The 21,273-nt window shown below is 42.2% G+C and overlaps 1 protein-coding gene across 1 annotated transcript; it reads right to left on the bottom strand.

Annotated features, from left to right (window-relative positions):
- Positions 1-11,050: 11,050 nt before the first annotated feature.
- Positions 11,051-18,291, bottom strand: LOC138947864 (cilia- and flagella-associated protein 410-like). Its single transcript, XM_070319425.1, has 6 exons — positions 18,126-18,291; positions 17,202-17,267; positions 16,750-16,973; positions 16,227-16,530; positions 14,090-14,180; positions 11,051-13,547 (listed from the first exon to the last, which is right to left on the bottom strand). The coding sequence occupies exons 1-6, from the start codon at positions 18,230-18,232 to the stop codon at positions 13,443-13,445; spliced, it is 897 nt and encodes a 298-aa protein (XP_070175526.1). The 5' UTR covers positions 18,233-18,291; the 3' UTR covers positions 11,051-13,442.
- Between the last annotated feature and the right edge of the window lie 2,982 nt (positions 18,292-21,273).

The raw sequence follows: 21,273 nt of genomic DNA, 5'->3' as shown, positions 1-21,273 counted from the left end.
TTATTCTATTTTAATCATGACAAGAACAATGCATGGATGATTGATACTCAAGCATACAATGCTTATTTTAAGCAATCATAGTAATTACAAAACAAAGGTTAGCATGATGGCGGAATAAGTACATTAGCTCATTTCAGGAAACGAAAAACAAAACAAGAGACAAAACAGATACACAAACAAGCAGAAAATGGGAAGGGGTTGGTGATACAGGAGGTGGGGAAAGGGCAGCTAGCTAGTAGCTAGCTTAAGGGAAAAAGAAGAAGAAGAAGAAGACTTGGAGCGCCAATATTTGAGGGGATTTTTTTTAATTGTAATAAATGCACATAAGACACTCGCACAAAGTTAATGCATATTGTGATCAGAGGAAAAGTCACTACATTGCGCATAAATCGAGACATACTTGATAAGTCGGAAAACAACAAGAGAACATGAGAGAGGTTATGGGGAAAAATTTGTCAGGCAGCATGTCGCATGACAGTGTCTAATAAATGTAATGAGTGAAGTATAGAGGCTCATTTGCGGAACCTGCCCGTCTGTCTAATATAGTCCTGTACAGTTATGAATATGGTCTGGTTGACATTTCGTGAATATTGCGGGATGCCTTTCAATAATATTTCGATATACTTATAATCATTTGTCAAATTATCAATGGACAATAATCTTATATCTCTATACAAGGGACAATGCAATAAGTAATGTTCAGCAGTCTCGCTGGGATAACCACACTCGCATTGAGAGCAATCCTTAAGGTGCCGCTTACATAAATCAAAATTCAAATCACTCATACCAATACGCAATCTGCAATGATGTACTTGTTCAAATCTTTCTCCATAATAATAATGGCATGGTACTTTAAAATCAGCACTTGACAAATAATTTTTGAACTCGCTCAAGGAGGTGGTCATTTTAACGTTATCTGGTAAGGTGTTCCATAGTACAGTCGTTTTGGGGATAAAAGAGTTGCGAAATAATTCGGTTCTATGAGGAGGTACATATCTTTCTAATGGTCTTCGTCTATGATACGGATTAATGTCAACTACAAGAGGGGGCAATACATTTACTAAGTACTGGGGGCATTTGTTATGTATCATCTTATGAAAAACAATTAATTTATGTCTTTTCCTTCGTTCTTCAAGGCTACATAGCCCACTTTCCTCATACAAGTTATCTCAGTGGTGATTTTGTGTATTTGACCTTTTCATGAGATTGGACTGGCAACTATCGCTGCAAGTTTTGCAGACCTTTTTTCAGCTGTTTTTGATTAAAATCACATATAACTCTTTTACAAAAAATTCTATGATGGAATGAGATGGAGGAGAAGATTGTTAAGATGTCAAAACTGGAGTGATTTCTGATGTTGATATTGAACGTCTGTTTCAATCATTTCTTTCAAGGTTATCGTGCATTTGAGGATGATCTGTTGGTAATACTCTCTTTGGTGCCTGGCTATTATTTCTGATTCCTTATATACGTCATTATCTGTAGTGATTATAATCAGATTTATTGTTAAAAAAAATATGTTGGGATTGTAACTTTGCCTCATGCACGTTTTGTACTGTATGGCTTTGTGTTCTCAGCTTGGTGTTCTCAGCTTGGTGTTCTCAGCTTGGTGTTCTCAGCTTGGTGTTCTCAGCTTGGTGTACTCAGCTTTGTGTTCTCAGCTTGGTGTTCTCAGCTTGGTGTACTCAGCTTGGTGTACTCACCTTGGTGTTCTCAGCTTTGTGTTCTCAGCTTGGTGTTCTCAGCTTTGTGTTCTCAGCTTGGTGTTCTCAGCTTGGTGTACTCAGCTTTGTGTTCTCAGCTTGGTGTTCTCAGCTTGGTGTACTCAGCTTGGTGTACTCAGCTTTGTGTTCAGCTTTGTGTTCTCAGCTTGGTGTTCTCAGCTTGGTGTTCTCAGCTTGGTGTACTCAGCTTGGTGTTCTCAGCTTGGTGTTCTCAGCTTGGTGTTCTCAGCTTTGTGTTCTCAGCTTTGTGTACTCAGCTTGGTGTTCTCAGCTTGGTGTTCTCAGCTTGGTGTTCTCAGCTTGGTGTACTCAGCTTGGTGTTCTCAGCTTGGTGTTCTCAGCTTGGTGTACTCAGCTTTTAGTTCTTTTCTCTCTGTCATTTTGATTTTTTTCGTTTACTGTTCAGAATAAATCATTTTTGATTTGTATTATCAATTGTTAAAGACTCTTTCGTCAAACAAGAATGTTACGACTATGTATGACTGTTTGTTTGGCTGTATGAACGAGTGTGTGTATGACTGTTTGGCTGTATGAACGAGTGTGTGTGACTGTGTTTGGCTGTATGAACGAGTGTGTGTATGGCTGTTTGGCTGTATGAACAAGTGTGTGTATGGCTGATTGTTTGGCTGTATGAACGAGTGTGTATATGACTGATTGTTTGGCTGTATGAACGAGTGTGTGTATGACTGTTTGGCTGTTTGAACGAGTGTGTATGACTGTGTTTGGCTGTATGAACGAGTGTGTGTATGGCTGATTGTTTGGCTGTATGAACGAGTGTGTGTATGACTGATTGTTTGGCTGTATGAACGAGTGTGTGTATGGCTGATTCTTTGGCTGTGTGAACGAGTGTGTGTATGGCTGTTTGTTTGGCTATATGAACGAGTGTGTATGGCTGTTTGTTTGGCTGTATGAACGAGTGTGTGTATGGCTGTTTGTTTGGCTGTGTGAACGAGTGTGTGTATGGCTGTTTGTTTGGCTGTATGAACGAGTGTGTGTGTGGCTGATTGTTTGGCTGTATGAACGAGTGTGTGTGTGGCTGATTGTTTGGCTGTGTGAACGAGTGTGTGTATGGCTGTTTGTTTGGCTGTATGAACGAGTGTGTATGGCTGATTGTTTGGCTGTATGAACGAGTGTGTATATGACTGATTGTTTGGCTGTATGAACGAGTGTGTGTATGACTGTTTGTTTGGCTGTTTGAACGAGTGTGTATGACTGTGTTTGGCTGTATGAACGAGTGTGTGTATGGCTGATTGTTTGGCTGTGTGAACGAGTGTGTGTGTGGCTGATTGTTTGGCTGTATGAACGAGTGTGTGTGTGGCTGATTGTTTGGCTGTGTGAACGAGTGTGTGTATGGCTGTTTGTTTGGCTGTATGAACGAGTGTGTGTATGGCTGTTTGTTTGGCTGTATGAACGAGTGTGTGTATGGCTGTTTGTTTGGCTATATGAACGAGTGTGTGTATGACTGATTGGCTGTATGAACGAGTGTGTGTTTGGCTGTATGAACGAGTGTGTATGGCTGATTGTTTGGCTGTATGAACGAGTGTGTGTTTGGCTGTATGAACGAAGGTGTGTATGGCTGTTTGTTTGGCTGTATGAACGAGTGTGTGTATGGCTGTATGAACGAGTGTGTGTATGGCTGATTGTTTGGCTGTATGAACGAGTGTGTGTATGGCTGATTGGCTGTATGAACGAGTGTGTGTATGGCTGATTGGCTGTATGAACGAGTGTGTGTATGGCTGTTTGGCTGTATGAACGAGTGTGTGTATGGCTTATTGTTTGGCTGTATGAACGAGTGTGTGTATGAATGATTGTTTGGCTGTATGAACGAGTGTGTGTTTGGCTGTATGAACGAAGGTGTGTATGGCTGTTTGTTTGGCTGTATGAACGAGTGTGTGTATGAATGATTGTTTGGCTGTATGAACGAGTGTGTGTTTGGCTGTATGAACGAAGGTGTGTATGGCTGTTTGTTTGGCTGTATGAACGAGTGTGTGTATGGCTGTATGAACGAGTGTGTGTATGGCTGATTGTTTGGCTGTATGAACGAGTGTGTGTTTGGCTGTATGAACGAGTGTGTGTATGGCTGATTGTTTGGCTGTATGAACGAGTGTGTGTATGGCTGATTGGCTGTATGAACAAGTGTGTGTATGGCTGATTGTTTGGCTGTATGAACGAGTGTATGGCTGTTTGTTTGGCTGTATGAACGAGTGTGTGTATGGCTGTTTGTTTGGCTGTATGAACGAGTGTGTATGGCTGATTGTTTGGCTGTATAAACGAGTGTGTGTGTGGCTGATTGTTTGGCTGTATGAACGAGTGTGTGTATGGCTGATTGGCTGTATGAACGAGTGTGTGTATGGCTGATTGTTTGGCTGTATAAACGAGTGTGTGTATGGCTGTTTGTGTGGCTGTATGAACGAGTGTGTGTATGACTGTTTGGCTGTATGAACGAGTGTGTGTTTGGCTGTTTGTTTGGCTGTATGAACGAGTGTGTGTATGACTTATTGTTTGGCTGTATGAACGAGTGTGTGTATGGCTGTTTGGCTGTATGAACGAGTGTGTGTATGGCTGTTTGGCTGTATAAGCCATACACACACTCGTTCATACAGCCAAACACACACTCGGTCATACAGCCAAACAATCAGCCATACACACTCGTTCATACAGCCAAACAATCAGCCATACACACTCGTTCATACAGCAAAAAAATCAGCCATACACACACTCATTCATACAGCCAAACAATCAGCCATACACACACTCATTCATACAGCCATACACACACTCGTTCATACAGCCAAACAAACAGCCATACACACACTGATTGTATGATTGTGTGTGTTGCATGTTGTACTGTATATAGTTTGTCAAAAACGGGGAAGGTTTACATTGTGGAGTCCACTATGATACACACTAATACATGCATGCTTACACACATTTACCAACACACACACTTATAATATACATTCACTAATAAAACGGACATACCCTAATACAAATAGCATCACGTATGTGTTTATATATTATCAAACACTTCTGTCTGTACAATATCAAAACTCAATGTAGCAAGGCATATCATCAACACATCTTTACACTTCCTTCAAGATAAAACAAAGTACACAAATTATACATACCAATTATGCTGAAGAAATATGCTCCCCTGACTCACAATATCTCTGCTCTGTTTTTTTCAAACCACTCGCATCATTCGTTCATCATTTATCTACTTCACAATCATCCGTTCATCATTTATCTACTTCACAATCATCTGTTCATCATTTATCTACTTCACAATCAGTGAACAGCATATCATGCATGCTGGTTGAAAAACAAAGAACAAATCAATAAAACAGGAGCAAAATCATACATGACTCGCCTTCGTCAGGTCAGCACAAAACAATCAATCATACATGACTCGCCTTCATCAGGTCAGCACAAAACAAACAATCATACATGACTCGCCTTCATCAGGTCAGCCCAAAACAAACAATCATACATGACTCGCCTTCGTCAGGTCAGCACAAAACAATCATACATGACTCGCCTTCGTCAGGTCAGCCCAAAACAATCATACATGACTCGCCTTCGTCAGGTCAGCCCAAAACAATCATACATGACTCGCCTTCGTCAGGTCAGCACAAAACAATCATACATGACTCGCCTTCATCAGGTCAGCCCAAAACAATCATACATGACTCACCTTCGTCAGGTCAGCACAAAACAAACAATCATACATGACTCGCCTTCGTCAGGTCAGCCCAAAACAAACAATCATACATGACTCGCCTTCGTCAGGTCAGCACAAAACAATCATACATGACTCGCCTTCGTCAGGTCAGCACAAAACAAACAATCATACATGACTCGCCTTCGTCAGGTCAGCACAAAACAATCATACATGACTCGCCATCGTCAGGTCAGCACAAAATAAACAATCATACATGACTCGCCATCGTCAGGTCAGCACAAAACAATCATACATGACTCGCCTTCGTCAGGTCAGCACAAAATAAACAATCATACATGACTCGCCTTCGTCAGGTCAGCACAAAACAAACAATCATACATGACTCGCCTTCGTCAGGTCAGCACAAAACAAACAATCATACATGACTCGCCTTCGTCAGGTCAGCCCAAAACAAATAATCATACATGACTCGCCTTCGTCAGGTCAGCACAAAACAATCATACATGACTCGCCTTCGTCAGGTCAGCACAAAACAAACAATCATACATGACTCGCCTTCGTCAGGTCAGCCCAAAACAAACAATCATACATGACTCGCCTTCGTCAGGTCAGCCCAAAATAAACAATCATACATGACTCGCCATCGTCAGGTCAGCACAAAACAATCATACATGACTCGCCTTCGTCAGGTCAGCACAAAATAAACAATCATACATGACTCGCCTTCGTCAGGTCAGCACAAAACAAACAATCATACATGACTCGCCTTCGTCAGGTCAGCACAAAACAAACAATCATACATGACTCGCCTTCGTCAGGTCAGCACAAAACAAACAATAATACATGACTCGCCTTCATCAGGTCAGCACAAAACAAACAATCATACATGACTCGCCTTCGTCAGGTCAGCACAAAACAAACAATCATACATGACTCGCCATCGTCAGGTCAGCACAAAACAAACAATCATACATGACTCGCCTTCGTCAGGTCAGCCCAAAACAATCAATCATACATGACTCGCCTTCGTCAGGTCAGCCCAAAACAATCAATCATACATGACTCGCCTTCATCAGGTCAGCACAAAACAAACAATCATACATGACTCGCCTTCATCAGGTCAGCACAAAACAATCATACATGACTCGCCTTCGTCAGGTCAGCACAAAACAAACAATCATACATGACTCGCCTTCGTCAGGTCAGCACAAAACAAACAATCATACATGACTCGCCATCGTCAGGTCAGCACAAAATAAACAATCATACATGACTCGCCTTCGTCAGGTCAGCACAAAACAAACAATCATACATGACTCGCCTTCGTCAGGTCAGCCCAAAACAATCAATCATACATGACTCGCCTTCGTCAGGTCAGCACAAAACAAACAATCATACATGACTCGCCTTCGTCAGGTCAGCCCAAAACAATCAATCATACATGACTCGCCTTCGTCAGGTCAGCACAAAACAAACAATCATACATGACTCGCCTTCGTCAGGTCAGCCCAAAACAATCAATCATACATGACTCGCCTTCGTCAGGTCAGCACAAAACAATCAATCATACATGACTCGCCTTCGTCAGGTCAGCACAAAACAATCAATCATACATGACTCGCCATCGTCAGGTCAGCACAAAATAAACAATCATACATGACTCGCCATCATCAGGTCAGCACAAAATAAACAATCATACATGACTCGCCATCGTCAGGTCAGCACAAAACAATCAATCATACATGACTCGCCTTCGTCAGGTCAGCACAAAACAATCAATCATACATGACTCGCCATCGTCAGGTCAGCACAAAAACAATCATACATGACTCGCCATCGTCAGGTCAGCACAAAATAAACAATCATACATGACTCGCCTTCGTCAGGTCAGCACAAAACAAACAATCATACATGACTCGCCTTCGTCAGGTCAGCACAAAACAAACAATCAAACATGACTCGCCTTCGTCAGGTCAGCACAAAACAAACATACATGACTCGCCTTCGTCAGGTCAGCACAAAACAAACAATCATACATGACTCGCCATCGTCAGGTCAGCACAAAATAAACAATCATACATGACTCGCCATCGTCAGGTCAGCACAAAATAAACAATCATACATGACTCGCCATCGTCAGGTCAGCACAAAACAAACAATCATACATGACTCGCCTTCGTCAGGTCAGCACAAAACAATCATACATGACTCGCCATCGTCAGGTCAGCCCAAAACAATCAATCATACATGACTCGCCATCGTCAGGTCAGCACAAAATAAACAATCATACATGACTCGCCATCGTCAGGTCAGCACAAAATAAACAATCATACATGACTCGCCATCGTCAGGTCAGCACAAAACAAACAATCATACATGACTCGCCTTCGTCAGGTCAGCACAAAATAAACAATCATACATGACTCGCCTTCGTCAGGTCAGCCCAAAACAATCAATCATACATGACTCGCCATCGTCAGGTCAGCACAAAACAAACAATCATACATGACTCGCCATCGTCAGGTCAGCACAAAACAAACAATCATACATGACTCGCCATCGTCAGGTCAGCACAAAACAATCAATCGTACATGACTCGCCATCGTCAGGTCAGCACAAAACAAACAATCATACATGACTCGCCATCGTCAGGTCAGCACAAAACAATCATACATGACTCGCCTTCGTCAGGTCAGCACAAAACAATCAATCATACATGACTCGCCATCGTCAGGTCAGCACAAAACAAACAATCATACATGACTCGCCTTCGTCAGGTCAGCACAAAACAAACAATCATACATGACTCGCCATCGTCAGGTCAGCACAAAATAAACAATCATACATGACTCGCCTTCGTCAGGTCAGCACAAAACAAACAATCATACATGACTCGCCTTCGTCAGGTCAGCACAAAATAAACAATCATACATGACTCGCCTTCATCAGGTCAGCACAAAACAAACAATCATACATGACTCGCCATCGTCAGGTCAGCACAAAACAAACAACAACCAGAGGAATGGTGTCACATACAGAACCGCTTGGTAACAGAACCGCTTGGTTTGTTTGTTCGTTCATGGGCTGAAACTCCCACGGCTTTTACGTGTATGACCGTTTTTACCCCGCCATTTAGGCAGCCATACGCCGCTTTCGGAGGAAGCATGCTGGGTATTTTCGTGTTTCTATAACCCACCGAACTCTGACATGGATTACAGGATCTTTTTCGTGTGCACTTGGTCTTGTGCTTGCGTGTACACACGGGGGTGTTCGGACACCGAGGAGAGTCTGCACACAAAGTTGACTCTGAGAAATAAATCTCTCGCCGAACGTGGGGACGAACTCACGCTGACAGCGGCCAACTGGATACAAATCCAGCGCGCTACCGACTGAGCTACATCCCCGCCCAGAGAACCGCTTGGTAACTTGGTAAGTCTGAATGTTGTACAAGTGAACCATTGCTGTTGACTTTGCTTTATAGGAAAGGAAAATGGACGGCTGTAAAACAGACTGGAACAGAAAAGTGAGTGTCATCAACTGGCAGCAATCTCAGCAGGTTTATCATTCCTGCAGTAACATTGGCCAAAGTGAGTGTCATCAACTGGCAGCAATCTTAGCAGGTTTATCATTCCTCCAGTAAAACTGGCCAAACTACAAACTGTTCCTCTTGTTAACAATAAAATGTATAACAGAAAATACTGAAACAAATAAACCACTTTCCAACACAGAGGTTTAGCATATTGCATTGTTGTCACACTATGACCAAAACGACATGGAATGCAAATTATACACATAACCATGCACACTCCTGCTACAAATTGTCTTTGTTGAGCACTGGTGCATACTTTGTTGTGTATCTCCTGCTACAAATTGTCTTTGTTGAGCACTGATGCATACTTTGTTGTGTAACTCCTGCTACAAATTGTCTTTGTTGAGCACTGATGCATACTTTGTTGTGTAACTCCTGCTACAAATTGTCTTTGTTGAGCACTGATGCATACTTTGTTGTGTATCTCCTGCTACAAATTGTCTTTGTTGAGCACTGATGCATACTTTGTTGTGTATCTCCTGCTACAAATTGTCTTTGTTGAGCACTGATGCATACTTTGTTGTGTAACTCCTGCTACAAATTGTCTTTGTTGAGCACTGATGCATACTTTGTTGTGTATCTCCTGCTACAAATTGTCTTTGTTGAGCACTGATGCATACTTGGTTGTGTAACTCCTGCTACAAATTGTCTTTGTTATGCACTGATGCATACTTTGTTGTGTAACTCCTGCAACAAATTGTCTTTGTTGAGCACTGATGCATACTTTGTGTAACTCCTGCTACAAATTGTCTTTGTTGAGCACTGATGCATATTTTGTTGTGTAAAGAATATATGACAGCACATGAAAAGAGTAACATATCTAATGCTATGAACTAGAACGAAGGATGCTGAGTAACATGCAACAAAAAACATACAGAGTTATTCTATGTTGTATCTTACTTAGAAATTGCAGGCTTTTCAGCCTACCAGGGCCTAGCAACCTAGTTTACAAGATACAAGATACAAGAAATTTTATTGTCCTCATCAATACAAGGAAATTTGGCATGTGTGTGGCAAGACATAATACACTGATACATAGACATTTACAAAGCAACAACTGAAGTTCAATATCAACACACCCTTACGCACACATACCCACTACTTCAGACACACAGGCTACATGTGCCCCTCGGACGTACGCAACCCACAATTCACCCAGCCATACAACGCCACATGCACTTACTCATTCATGCAGCACTCTAGCGCCCGATGTACAACTCACACACTGGAACCCTCGTACGGCTACATATGACACCCGCACAAACATTACAGCCTCAAACATCGTACTAGATCTTTTATGGAAAATCGACCCAGAAGGTACAGGATTCACATAGACTGTTGTCACACTACTGATGACAAATTCCTTCTAGACTTCAGGCGAGGCAGAGTGCTCAAGACAAGATGAAAGAAACAAAGGTAATTATTGGCTCTAAATGCAGACAAGTCGGTAAGAGTCCTGCAGAACCAGGCTCCTGGCACCTGAGAATAACAAGCACTTAAACGAAATAATGACTGTCATCCTTTTTTTCCTGAACATATCATCATAATGAATTTAAATAACATTTAACAGAAGGTACCAGATGACAGGTTCTACCTGACTCTCACTTACTGGTGTTGTCTATATTTACAGTGCTTACTTCCCTTTGTTTCCATGGGTGCAATTATTTTAAAACAAACTTTGCAGTGTAAGTATGCTGCCATTTTTTTACGTATCAAAACACAGAATACACGATTTGCAGCTCCCCATTCACGGGTCAAAATAAAGCTATCACAACCTGACCCTGTGTTTCACTGCCACAATACAACATGTTATATAAAAAAAAAGACCCAAAATACTGCACTCACATGTGAACAAAGACGACAAAGTTGCAATTCACTCAAACATGAGGGAGTATAATACAACACACAGTATTATCATAGGTCCCTGGTATTATTATTTAAAAACAAATTGTACAGAAGTTGTGGGTATGGTGAACAAGTCATCAAAACGATGCAGTCCAGTGGAACCCCTCTTGAAGAGCCCCCCCCCCCCCTCCTCCCCCATTGAACCCCTTGCCTGCCACAATAGAAATCAGGTACACTTTTTGCAGAGATAAAAAAATGTCTCTGACAAGGTAAACAACTGCGGTTATTTTGCCCTTTGAATTGCAATATGATTGCCTCCCCTGGATGGAGTTTGGTATGATTGTTATTTCTGATGATTTTTAAACTAAATTCTTCATTACTGACATTGTGTCAATCAGCACATTACTGACATGGTGTCAATCAGCACATTACTGACATGGTGTCAATCAGCACATTACTGACACTGTGTCAATCAGGACATTACTGACATAGTGTCAATCAGCACATTACTGACACTGTGTCAATCAGGACATTACTGACATTGTGTCAATCAGCACATTACTGACATGGTGTCAATCAGCACATTACTGACATGGTGTCAATCAGCACATTACTGACATGGTGTCAATCAGCACATTACTGACACTGTGTCAATCAGCACATTACTGACATGGTGTCAATCAGCACATTACTGACATGGTGTCAATCAGCACATTACTGACATTGTGTCAATCAGGACATTACTGACAGTGTCAATCAGCACATTACTGACATTGTGTCAATCAGGACATTACTGACATTGTGTCAATCAGCACATTACTGACAATGTGTCAATCAGCACATTACTGACACTGTCCGGAACGAAAATATTTTGCTGAATTAAGTTTGTAACGAACACTGTTGTCAGTCCATTTTTCTTTTAAATCCCCATTTAACACAGCAATTGATGAGGCAGTTGATGTTGGCTATGTGACCGAGTGGAAGGATGTGCTCACCACATGTAAACGTCAGACAGATGTTGGCTATGTGACCCAGTGGAAGGATGTGCTCAGCACATGTAAATGTCAGACAGATGTTGGCTATGTGACCGAGTGGAAGGATGTGCTCACCACATGTAAACGTCAGACAGATGTTGGCTATGTGACCGAGTGGAAGGATGTGCTCACCACACGTAAACGTCAGACAGATGTTGGCTATGTGACCCAGTGGAAGGATGTGCTCACCACATGTAAAGTCAGACAGATGTTGGCTATGTGACCCAGTGGAAGGATGTGCTCACCACATGTAAACGTCAGAAACATCTGTGGTGGTTGACATGACCCTTGCACCAGAGGGGATGGAGCTTTAAATGGCAACAACAAACAGTCACAACAACAACAGTCACAATTCTCGGTGGTAACAACAAACAACCATAACACTTGGCAGTAGCAAAAAGATACACAACATTCGGTGGTAATACATTATCACTTGGTGTAACAACAAAAAATACTCTAAAACTACTGACCAGGACCTGACTTTAGCTTGATCTAGGAACGGTGGACATACAATTTCATTTCCACCCTCTCTTCTGTTCTTACATGCTAAACTAACTGAAACTGAGCTGTCTATTATAAATGCAAAATAAATTGCCTGTACAAAGATGTTGCAGAAAGAAAAGAAGAAAAGAGTGATGGGAGTACATGCTAAAAGTGACTGAAATAGCTCACATCTCACTGCTCTCTCATTGCAGTCATCTAGCAGATAATTATGCTCTGTGATTGTATTTCACAACTGGAGGGATGGCACTGAATAAATAAACAATTTAAACCTGTCTGTGGTATTAGTAAAAAAAACCCACTAATTCCTTTTCTTGTGTGTTGTTTGTTGCGTTCGGGTTTTCTTTTGTACTTGACTGATGTCCTGCAGTGACCGGTACCTGTGATGTGAGACCCCTCCAATGACAGGACACCTCCCAATACAGTATACTTTCTGTTCTCTCCGTTATTTTGCATTCATGAACCCTTGTAAATTTACCATTTTAAGAATCCCTCCTTTTTAAGAAGTGATTTTCCCAGATGTCTTGAGGTCTTAATTTACATGGGGGTTCCACTGTATACTCACCACACACCTGACACACAGAGTACGTTTTGCCTGGTTTTACTCACCACACACCTGACACACAGAGTACGTTTTGCCTGGTTTTACTCACCACACACCTGACACACAGAGTACGTTTTGCCTGGTTTTACTCACCACACACCTGACACACAGAGTACGTTTTGCCTGGTTTTACTCACCACACACCTGACACACAGAGTACGTTTTGCCTGGTTTTACTCACCACACACCTGACACACAGAGTACGTTTTGCCTGGTTTTACTCACCACACACCTGACACACAGAGTACGTTTTGCCTGGTTTTGGAAGCCACGCAGCACAATACAGGTATGATATGTCGGTATTATGTACAATCCTGTTTAACACAGCACACTACACGCATGATATGTCTGTTATGTACAATCCTGTTAACACAGAACTATTACACGCATGATATGTCTGTATTATGTACAATCTGTTTTGCTGCACCATAAGCTGTATTGCGTAGAAAGGTCAGGGTGAAGGTCACAGGTCCTCTAACCTTCGCTGTACGGAGTTGTGAATGACCTCCAAGCTGTCCTTGTCCAACTCTCGTATCAACAGCAACACCGACTGAAGGACGTTGGCGTTCTGAAAAAGGCAAAGACGTGATGAAAACATAAACCATTGTAACCCTGTACTCTCACCTAGCTGACCAATGTCCAACCTCGTGGTAGTTTGTTTGTTTGTTTGTTTGTTTGTTTGTTTGTTTGTTTGCTTTACGCCCAGCCGACCACGAAGGGCCATATCAGGGCGGTGCTGCTTTGACATATAACGTGCGCCACACACAAGACAGAAGTCGCAGCACAGGCTTCATGTCTCACCCAGTCACATTATTCTGACACCGGACCAACCAGTCCTAGCACTAACCCCATAATGCCAGACGCCAGGCGGACCAGCCACTAGATTGCCAATTTTAAAGTCTTAGGTATGACCCGGCCGGGGTTCGAACCCACGACCTCCCGATCAAGGCCAACCTTGCCGGTCCCCTCATGGTAGTAACAGGAAGGGTGTACCATTGCTATTGAAATTAAAACTAACACATCATATATCAAACACACACAGCCTTGCACACAATGCACTTACATCTGTGCCTGGAATATGATCAACCATAGAACTACGATCAAACGTACCCTGGCTTTTGTAGCGCCTGTGGTGACCGACTTGTTGGTTGTGACCTTGGACATCGGCAATGGCTTCAACCCCAGTTGGGCGCGGATTTGACTGCAAAATTCAAAATGAATGAAACCACATGTTTGATTTTCCTTCTTACACTGCATTGATAGAACTGCTCAAACACAAATAAACATTTTCCTTCTTACACTGCATTGATAGAATGATACACAGTGAACTGCTCAAACACAAATAAACATTGATAGAATGATACACAGTGAACTGCTCAAACACAAATAAACATTGATAGAATGATACACAGTGAACTGCTCAAACACAAATAAACATTTATCGTACAAAACTCGGACACTGCATTGATAGAATGATACACAGTGAACTGCTCAAACACAAATAAACATTTATCACAAAACTCGGACAGTGGAACCCCCCTTAGAAGACCTCAAAACATCTGAGAAAATGCGGTCTTAAAATGGAAGTAAATGAACAGAGATTATGAACAGAGATTATGAACAGAGATTATGAACAGAGATTATGAACAGAGATTATGAACAGAGATTATGAACAGAGATTATGAACAGAATATCTCAACAAAGTTGGGCACAAATGTTCATTGTTTACAGTCGAATCAATGATAGGTATTAGAGGCTGAAAGTTATAATGGTTTTGTGATTATTTAACAGATTGCTGTTGTTATAAAAGGTACCAAGTCTGAGTTAAAAGGAATTCCAGCAGGTGTTCCACAAGGTTCTGTGTTAAGCTCCCTGTTATTCTTGATATACATAAACAACATTGTGAATGATACTGAATATGCGATAAAGTTGTTTGCAGACAATATGAGTACGTCTATCTCTTTAAAATGTATGATCCAATTACTTACTTACTGCCTTTCACGCCTGGTGGCGTGTAGGGCAGCGACAATATGATCCAATTAGACAAGCATAAATGTATGATCCAATTAGACAAGCATAAATGTATGATCCAATTAGACAAGCATAAATGTTAAATTCAAACCAAAAAACAATGGTGTTTGAGCGACACAGCAGAAGGCTAAATTCGATCAGACAAAAACTGATATGTTATAAAATACCAGTCATTTTCTATACTGCTGTTCTGGTAAAGATGAATGAGCATAAGCATCCTGTCATTTTGCAGAATAATTGTAAGTGGAATTTTCTATTCTCACAGATTCTTCAATGGCTAACAGGCTAATTACTTTTTCCGCCAATTATTCTTTTCAAGTTTGGTTTTTGAAAAGTAACCTATGGACACCACTCGAGTGGCAACAATCCTTTATTCGACTACATTCTAATTATGCAGACATATTGTGAGACAAGGGCAAATATTTTTCAAATGCACTGGAGAAATGTCACTTGGAGGTATCCGCATCATAACTATCAAGGAGGCAGTCACATCAAAATGAGAAACTACGTAATTACACCTCATTGTAATCTGCCTGCTTATTGCTCATGTGTTAAAAGACAGGAAGAGATTCATCACTGCACAATGTGCTTAACCAAAAGTAATCTTTATTTTGAGGTCTTTCTTGTTCTTTATTTTGTGTTTAACGTCGTTTTCAACCGTTCAAGGTTATATCGCGACGGTTATTTTGAGGTGCAGTTGATTGAATGAAACAGGTGATTACTACCTGCAGCACTGCCCTCCGCATGGAGAATCTTGCCTGTCGACAGTCAATGCATTATTCCTCAATTACAGATATCTTCATACACTGTAAAAGGGTAGCAGAAATCTTTTCTTTTTTTTTGCACTAACAATTCTATTTTCAAAACAGTACAGATGGTTCTTGGTAAAAGTATAACGGGTCAATTGTGGTAATTGAAAGTAATGTGCACATTGATGTGTGTTACATCATGACCTTCACCTTGAATTGGGCACTTTTACCCCATTGAACTGATGAATTACTGTTGTTTCAATTTCCACTGGATGATTGCAAATGACTCATGCTGTGCTCTTCTCTATCCTCCCTTCTCTTTTTTTATCATAAATTTCCTTCTCTCTCCCATGTCTCACTTTTAGTTTTATGCATGTTAATTCTGTGTGTGTGACTCCACTTCATATCGTGATTGTTGAAGGTTTTAAGACGGAGGTTCCCCAGTAAAAACAGAAAGTAGAACTCACTTTGTTTCTTCCCAGCTGAGTTTGACCGAGTCTTGTTGTTGCTGGAGACGATTCTTGTGAAGGTCGGACACGCTGATGCCAAAACTAGGCCCGCCCTTTGACCTCTCAGGCTGAAGATGATTGGCTGATGCTTCCACCCCACTGTCCTCCTCTTCCTCCTTGTACTCGTTGTCGGACAGCGGGTCAAGCGACGTGCTGCAGTGGTTGCTGGTGGGCTTGCCGTTAGCGTTGTTACTGTTGGCGTCATCTGACGTCAAGTCGTCGCCGTCTTCCAGCGCCTTGTTGATTTCCTCCTCCGTCACCACTGTTGCAATGAACAAACACTAAAATTACACAGTCCTTCTCCCACACAGAAATGAAGCTGATCTCCGGCGTGCAATCATTCACAATTTGTGTAATGTCTTTGTTGATACAGCGGAACCCCCCCTTTCAAGACCTTGCTTTGTTCACATTGATTGTGCATGTAACTAGAAGTACTTGCGCACTCCAAACAGAGCTGAAACACACAACTCATTTCTCTCACCAACATTGTCCAGTTTCTGCAAGTTCGGCAGCGTGCGTAAGACGGTCATGCGATAGTTGTCTCCCTGTGAGCAGGGGTTGTCGGCCAGCCAGAGCACCCGCAGTTTCTCAAGTTCCTTGAGGTACACAACGTCCGTCAGGCTCCCCACGCGGTTCTTACGGATGTACAACTCCTGCAGGTTGGTGCAGTGGGAGAAATCCTCCAGCGACGACAGGTTGTTGACACTGCAAGTCGACCAATCAATCAATCAATCAATCAACTAGTCAATCAATCAATCAATCAGTCAATCAACCTTTAGAGTGCTTCTTTCAGAAAGTTAGTGCAAATCAGCTTTCTGAAAAAATGGTCATTTTTCTCTCTCTGTTAATGTTATTTTCACTCTCTGAAGTCAAAGTTTTACCTTTTTTTTATCCTCTTTATTTTAGCTTAAATCAAGCAGCAATCTTGTTTACCTGAGACTGCACACCTCCAGGTTTGGCATTTTGCGCACGATGCTGGCATCCTGAATCTGTGACGCCCTGCAACAGAATAAAAAATGTAGACTTGACCATCAACTTGACTATCAACTTGACCATCAACTTGACCATCAAGACACCACCTGGCACCTCTCTGTCTCAACTTACAACTTACATCCTGTGAGCTGAAGACAAAGCAGAGTTCCCCTCACAGGCTCAGGAAGGGTTAAAAGCACCTGTGCTGCCACTGTCCAGTGCCACACATTTTCAAACAACTCTGGCAACGGGCTAATATCTGTTATCACTCTCACCCTCTCTCAGATATCTTTCAACATAAGGCCTTCCCGTGCAAGTTATTTGCCAAGCAGATTTATCTCATAGCAGTCTACCAAAAAGTACCATATATAGTACCCATCTAAAAACTTTCCTTAGCGCATGTCTGAGGAAAGAAGTTTACACTGGCCTTAAAGTTTTGAATCTATCAAAGTGCATGCAACCTTTCTTGGGTTTCTGTGGCTTCAAGCCATTATGTGATGGCTGCCCTTTTTATACAACATAGCACACTTTAAATATTTATGTGCATCATGCATTTGTTTTTCCATCTTAATTGGTGCCAGCATATTTATAAATTGTGATGTAAATGAATGCAAATGTCATCTTTTTTCCACAGGGGAAAGTTTTGTTTAGCACAACTTCAACCAAAAGTATTTACAACTGCATTTAGGGAAGTCTTCTGAAAAGTGTGTGTGTGGGTTTTCACGGATGCATGAAAACACATGATACGTTTGTGTACGTTTGTATCTGTGAATGTGTGTGTGTGTGCGTGTGCGCGCGTGCGTGTGTGTTCTTTGATATCAGTTTCACTTGTTCAGTGTCCGTTTCAATTAACTTTACTTGTGCTTTTGACTGAGGTTTACTTACCAACAGTTTAACTTTCGCACACTTTCCAAATCCGAGGCCCTTGTTCTAGCAAGCACCAACGCTTCTGTTAGCCTGTGGGGGTTTCGTTCAGTCTCTGACATCGCCATTGTGAACAAAACAGTCTCGCTTCCAGTCCCTTGAAGTGGAATTTTGTACACTCCTCACAACCGGAAGTTTACATTCTGGCTCGCAGCAAAAACTTTGAAAACTAGTTACATTTTTACATTAAATTTCTGTACATTGCTACATCATGATTTAAAAACAAATTTAGGATATGAATAAAGTCTGAACAAGTTTTGGAATTTATATAATTTCTGCAGAAACTTTGTTTTGCGAATAAGATTTGATCTTGTTTTATGCGCGGCGCTTGCGCGGCAGATTTGAGTGAGAATCCAGTCAAAACACACGGACGAGTTACGATCAAATACAGTGTGATTACCTTGTTTTAATTCATTTTAACCGTCTTTTCTCAAGATGGATTGGCCAGCTCTGAAAAAGCTTGGCAAGAAACAGTTTGATGGACTCAGCAGCGAGGTTCAGGTTAGTTGCTCCTATCGATCAGTATCACAGAACTCTCTTTCACTAGTGAGGTCGGATGATTTTTTGCTTATATTAGTTTCACTCTCAGTCTCACCCACGTCATTAGTCTCTCTCTCCCAGGCTCTGTCTCACCTCTCAGTCTCTCGTTCTCTCTTATTCACGTTAGCTTTGGGCCCCACATTGTTTTCTTAGTTAAATAGCCTTTTAGTTTGCTGGTATCCCCATGAACATTTTTAAAAAGGTTCATTAGCCTGCTCTACTAGTGTGCACTCGGTGAAGTGTCGCTGTCATTGTATGTGAAGTGTCACTGTCAGTCATCCGTTGCGACGATAGCACTGGCTCCTGCAACGTACCTTTACCAGATCCTTACCAGATTGTGTCAATCAATGTCTGCCCTACAACCAACATCAGCTGGTTTACCACCCTGCTGTATCTATTTCAGATCCAGTCTGAGTCAGAACAGGTTTGCGATACAACGTCAACGATCAGATGCATGATTCATATGCCTATCTGAAAATTCAAAATCCATGCAAAATATCCGCCCACTTCCTCAAGAGTTAAGTGTGTGCTTCTAAAGATTAAGGGCACTGGGAGTGGGATTGATTGATGCCCCCACCCCCTTCTTCTCTTTCACATTTTCCACCCGCCCCTCCAATCCTCAACAAGCACACAGTCACTGAGTCACACAGTCACCACCGCAGTCACTTGGTTGTTTAGATGAGTAAAAGTAACTTTGTCCATCTCACCGCAGTCACTTGGTTGTTTAGATCAGTAAACGTGATGATGATGTTTGACAATGACACCCAGACTTTGTTTTCTTGACTTCAGAGCTGTTACACTGACGCATGGAGCAGAGACAAGGCGGAGGGAGGAGACCAGGTGGCTTCCAGTGGTCTGTACAACTTCACCATGATGATGATAATTTACACTCAGACTTTATTGTCCACAGGGGTATTACACTGATGTCAGAGACACAGCGGAGGCAGAAGACCAGGAGGCTTCCAGTCGTCTGTACAACTTTACCATGCATTTCCTGACGTCCTGCTGCAGCCTGCTGGCCAGTGACACTGCCCCCCTGGAGCCAGAACTGGTCAAGTCCATCCAACACTGTTGCCATGGCTACAGCCAGCTGTGCAGGTCAGCGACGGTGGACAGCACTAAGATGGTCACGGGCCTCAAGACAATGTTGTACATCGTCGCCAAGCTCAATGGAAAGGTAAGATGGTCACGGGTCTCAAGACAATGTTGTACATCGTCGCCAAGCTCAATGGAAAGGTAAGATGGTCACGGGTCTCAAGACAATGTTGTACATCGTCACCAAGCTCAACGGAAAGGTAAGATGGTCACGGGCCTCAAGTCAAGACAATGTTGTACATCGTCGCCAAGCTCAACAGAAAGGTAAGATGGTCACGGGCCTCAAGTCAAGACAATGTTGTACATCGTCGCCAAGCTCAACAGAAAGGTAAGATGGTCACGGGCCTCAAGAGTCAAGTCAAGACTATGTTGTACATCGTCACCAAGGTCAACGGAAAGGTAAGATGGTCACGGGCCTCAAGAGTCAAGTCAAGACAATGTTGTACATTGTCACCAAGCTCAACAGAAAGGTAAGATGGTCACGGGTCTCAAGTCAAGACAATGTTGTACATCGTCACCAAGCTCAACAGAAAGGTAAGATGGTCACGGGCCTCAAGTCAAGACAATGTTGTACATCGTCACCAAGCTCAACAGAAAGGTAAGATGGTCACGGGCCTCAAGTCAAGACTATGTTGTACATCGTCACCAAGCTCAACGGAAAGGTAAGATGGTCACAGGCCTCAAGTCAATGTTGCACATCGTCACCAAGCTCAACGGAAAGGTAAGATGGTCACAGGCCTCAAGTCAAGACAATGTTGTACATCGTCACCAAGCTCAACGGAAAGGCATGGGTGAAACTTTTGCGCCTCAGGGCGGAAATCCGCGAAATGAAATTGGTTAAATAAGGAATTCCTTATTTTAAAAATCTTTAACCCCTTCACTGCCCAGCACATACTAGGTACGTGGTCATGTTTGGTTTGTCATACGCCCATACACGTACTAGGTACGTGGCATTTACATCAGCACTTTTCAGGACATTTGTGAAAACTAAATGGGAGGTAACCACTGTCCAACTTCTTGTAGGGGTTTAAACACAGTTCTTTCCCATTGACCGTTCAGATAAGGGTGGGTTTTTACGTGTATAACCGTTTTTATCCCTCCATTCAGGCAACCATATGCTGCTTTCGGGGGAGCTTTGAGTTTGATGGATAATTTCGGATTGGGCATTAACTTCAGTAAAATATAAAAAAGCGTATTTCTTCAATGTTGAGATTTCGTTTTGTTAACTTTCTTTTTTCTTTTTCTGAATCTAGGTCAGTGTGCAAACCCACATGGATTTGAGCAGCCACATACTGGACACAGTGAAATGTGTGTCACCCTTGCAGACAAACGACCAGGTGTGCGATCTCATCACCAAGTTCTACAGCTGCTTGTGGAACGCTGCTATCATGTTTGAACGTCAGGGGCAGGCCACTTTGCTTGAAGTCTGTCAGTTACGATTCTCTGCTCTGCGAATTTTAGCACAGAGACCTTC

This window comes from Littorina saxatilis, linkage group LG14 (genome assembly GCF_037325665.1).
Source record: "Littorina saxatilis isolate snail1 linkage group LG14, US_GU_Lsax_2.0, whole genome shotgun sequence".
Lineage (NCBI taxonomy): Eukaryota > Metazoa > Mollusca > Gastropoda > Littorinimorpha > Littorinidae > Littorina > Littorina saxatilis.
This window is presented reverse-complemented; position numbering and strand designations above follow the sequence as displayed.

What these genes read in the sequence shown, in the direction of transcription:
- LOC138947864 (XM_070319425.1), bottom strand. Translation starts at nt 18,232, where the DNA reads ATGGCGATGTCAGAGACTGAACGAAACCCCCACAGGCTAACAGAAGCG. An exon ending in GTGCGAAAGTTAAACTGTTG is followed by an intron (nt 17,268 to 18,125) that starts GTAAGTAAACCT and finishes ATTCTGTTGCAG; the next exon opens with GGCGTCACAGATTCAGGATG. An exon ending in GCAGAAACTGGACAATGTTG is followed by an intron (nt 16,531 to 16,749) that starts GTGAGAGAAATG and finishes TCATTGCAACAG; the next exon opens with TGGTGACGGAGGAGGAAATC.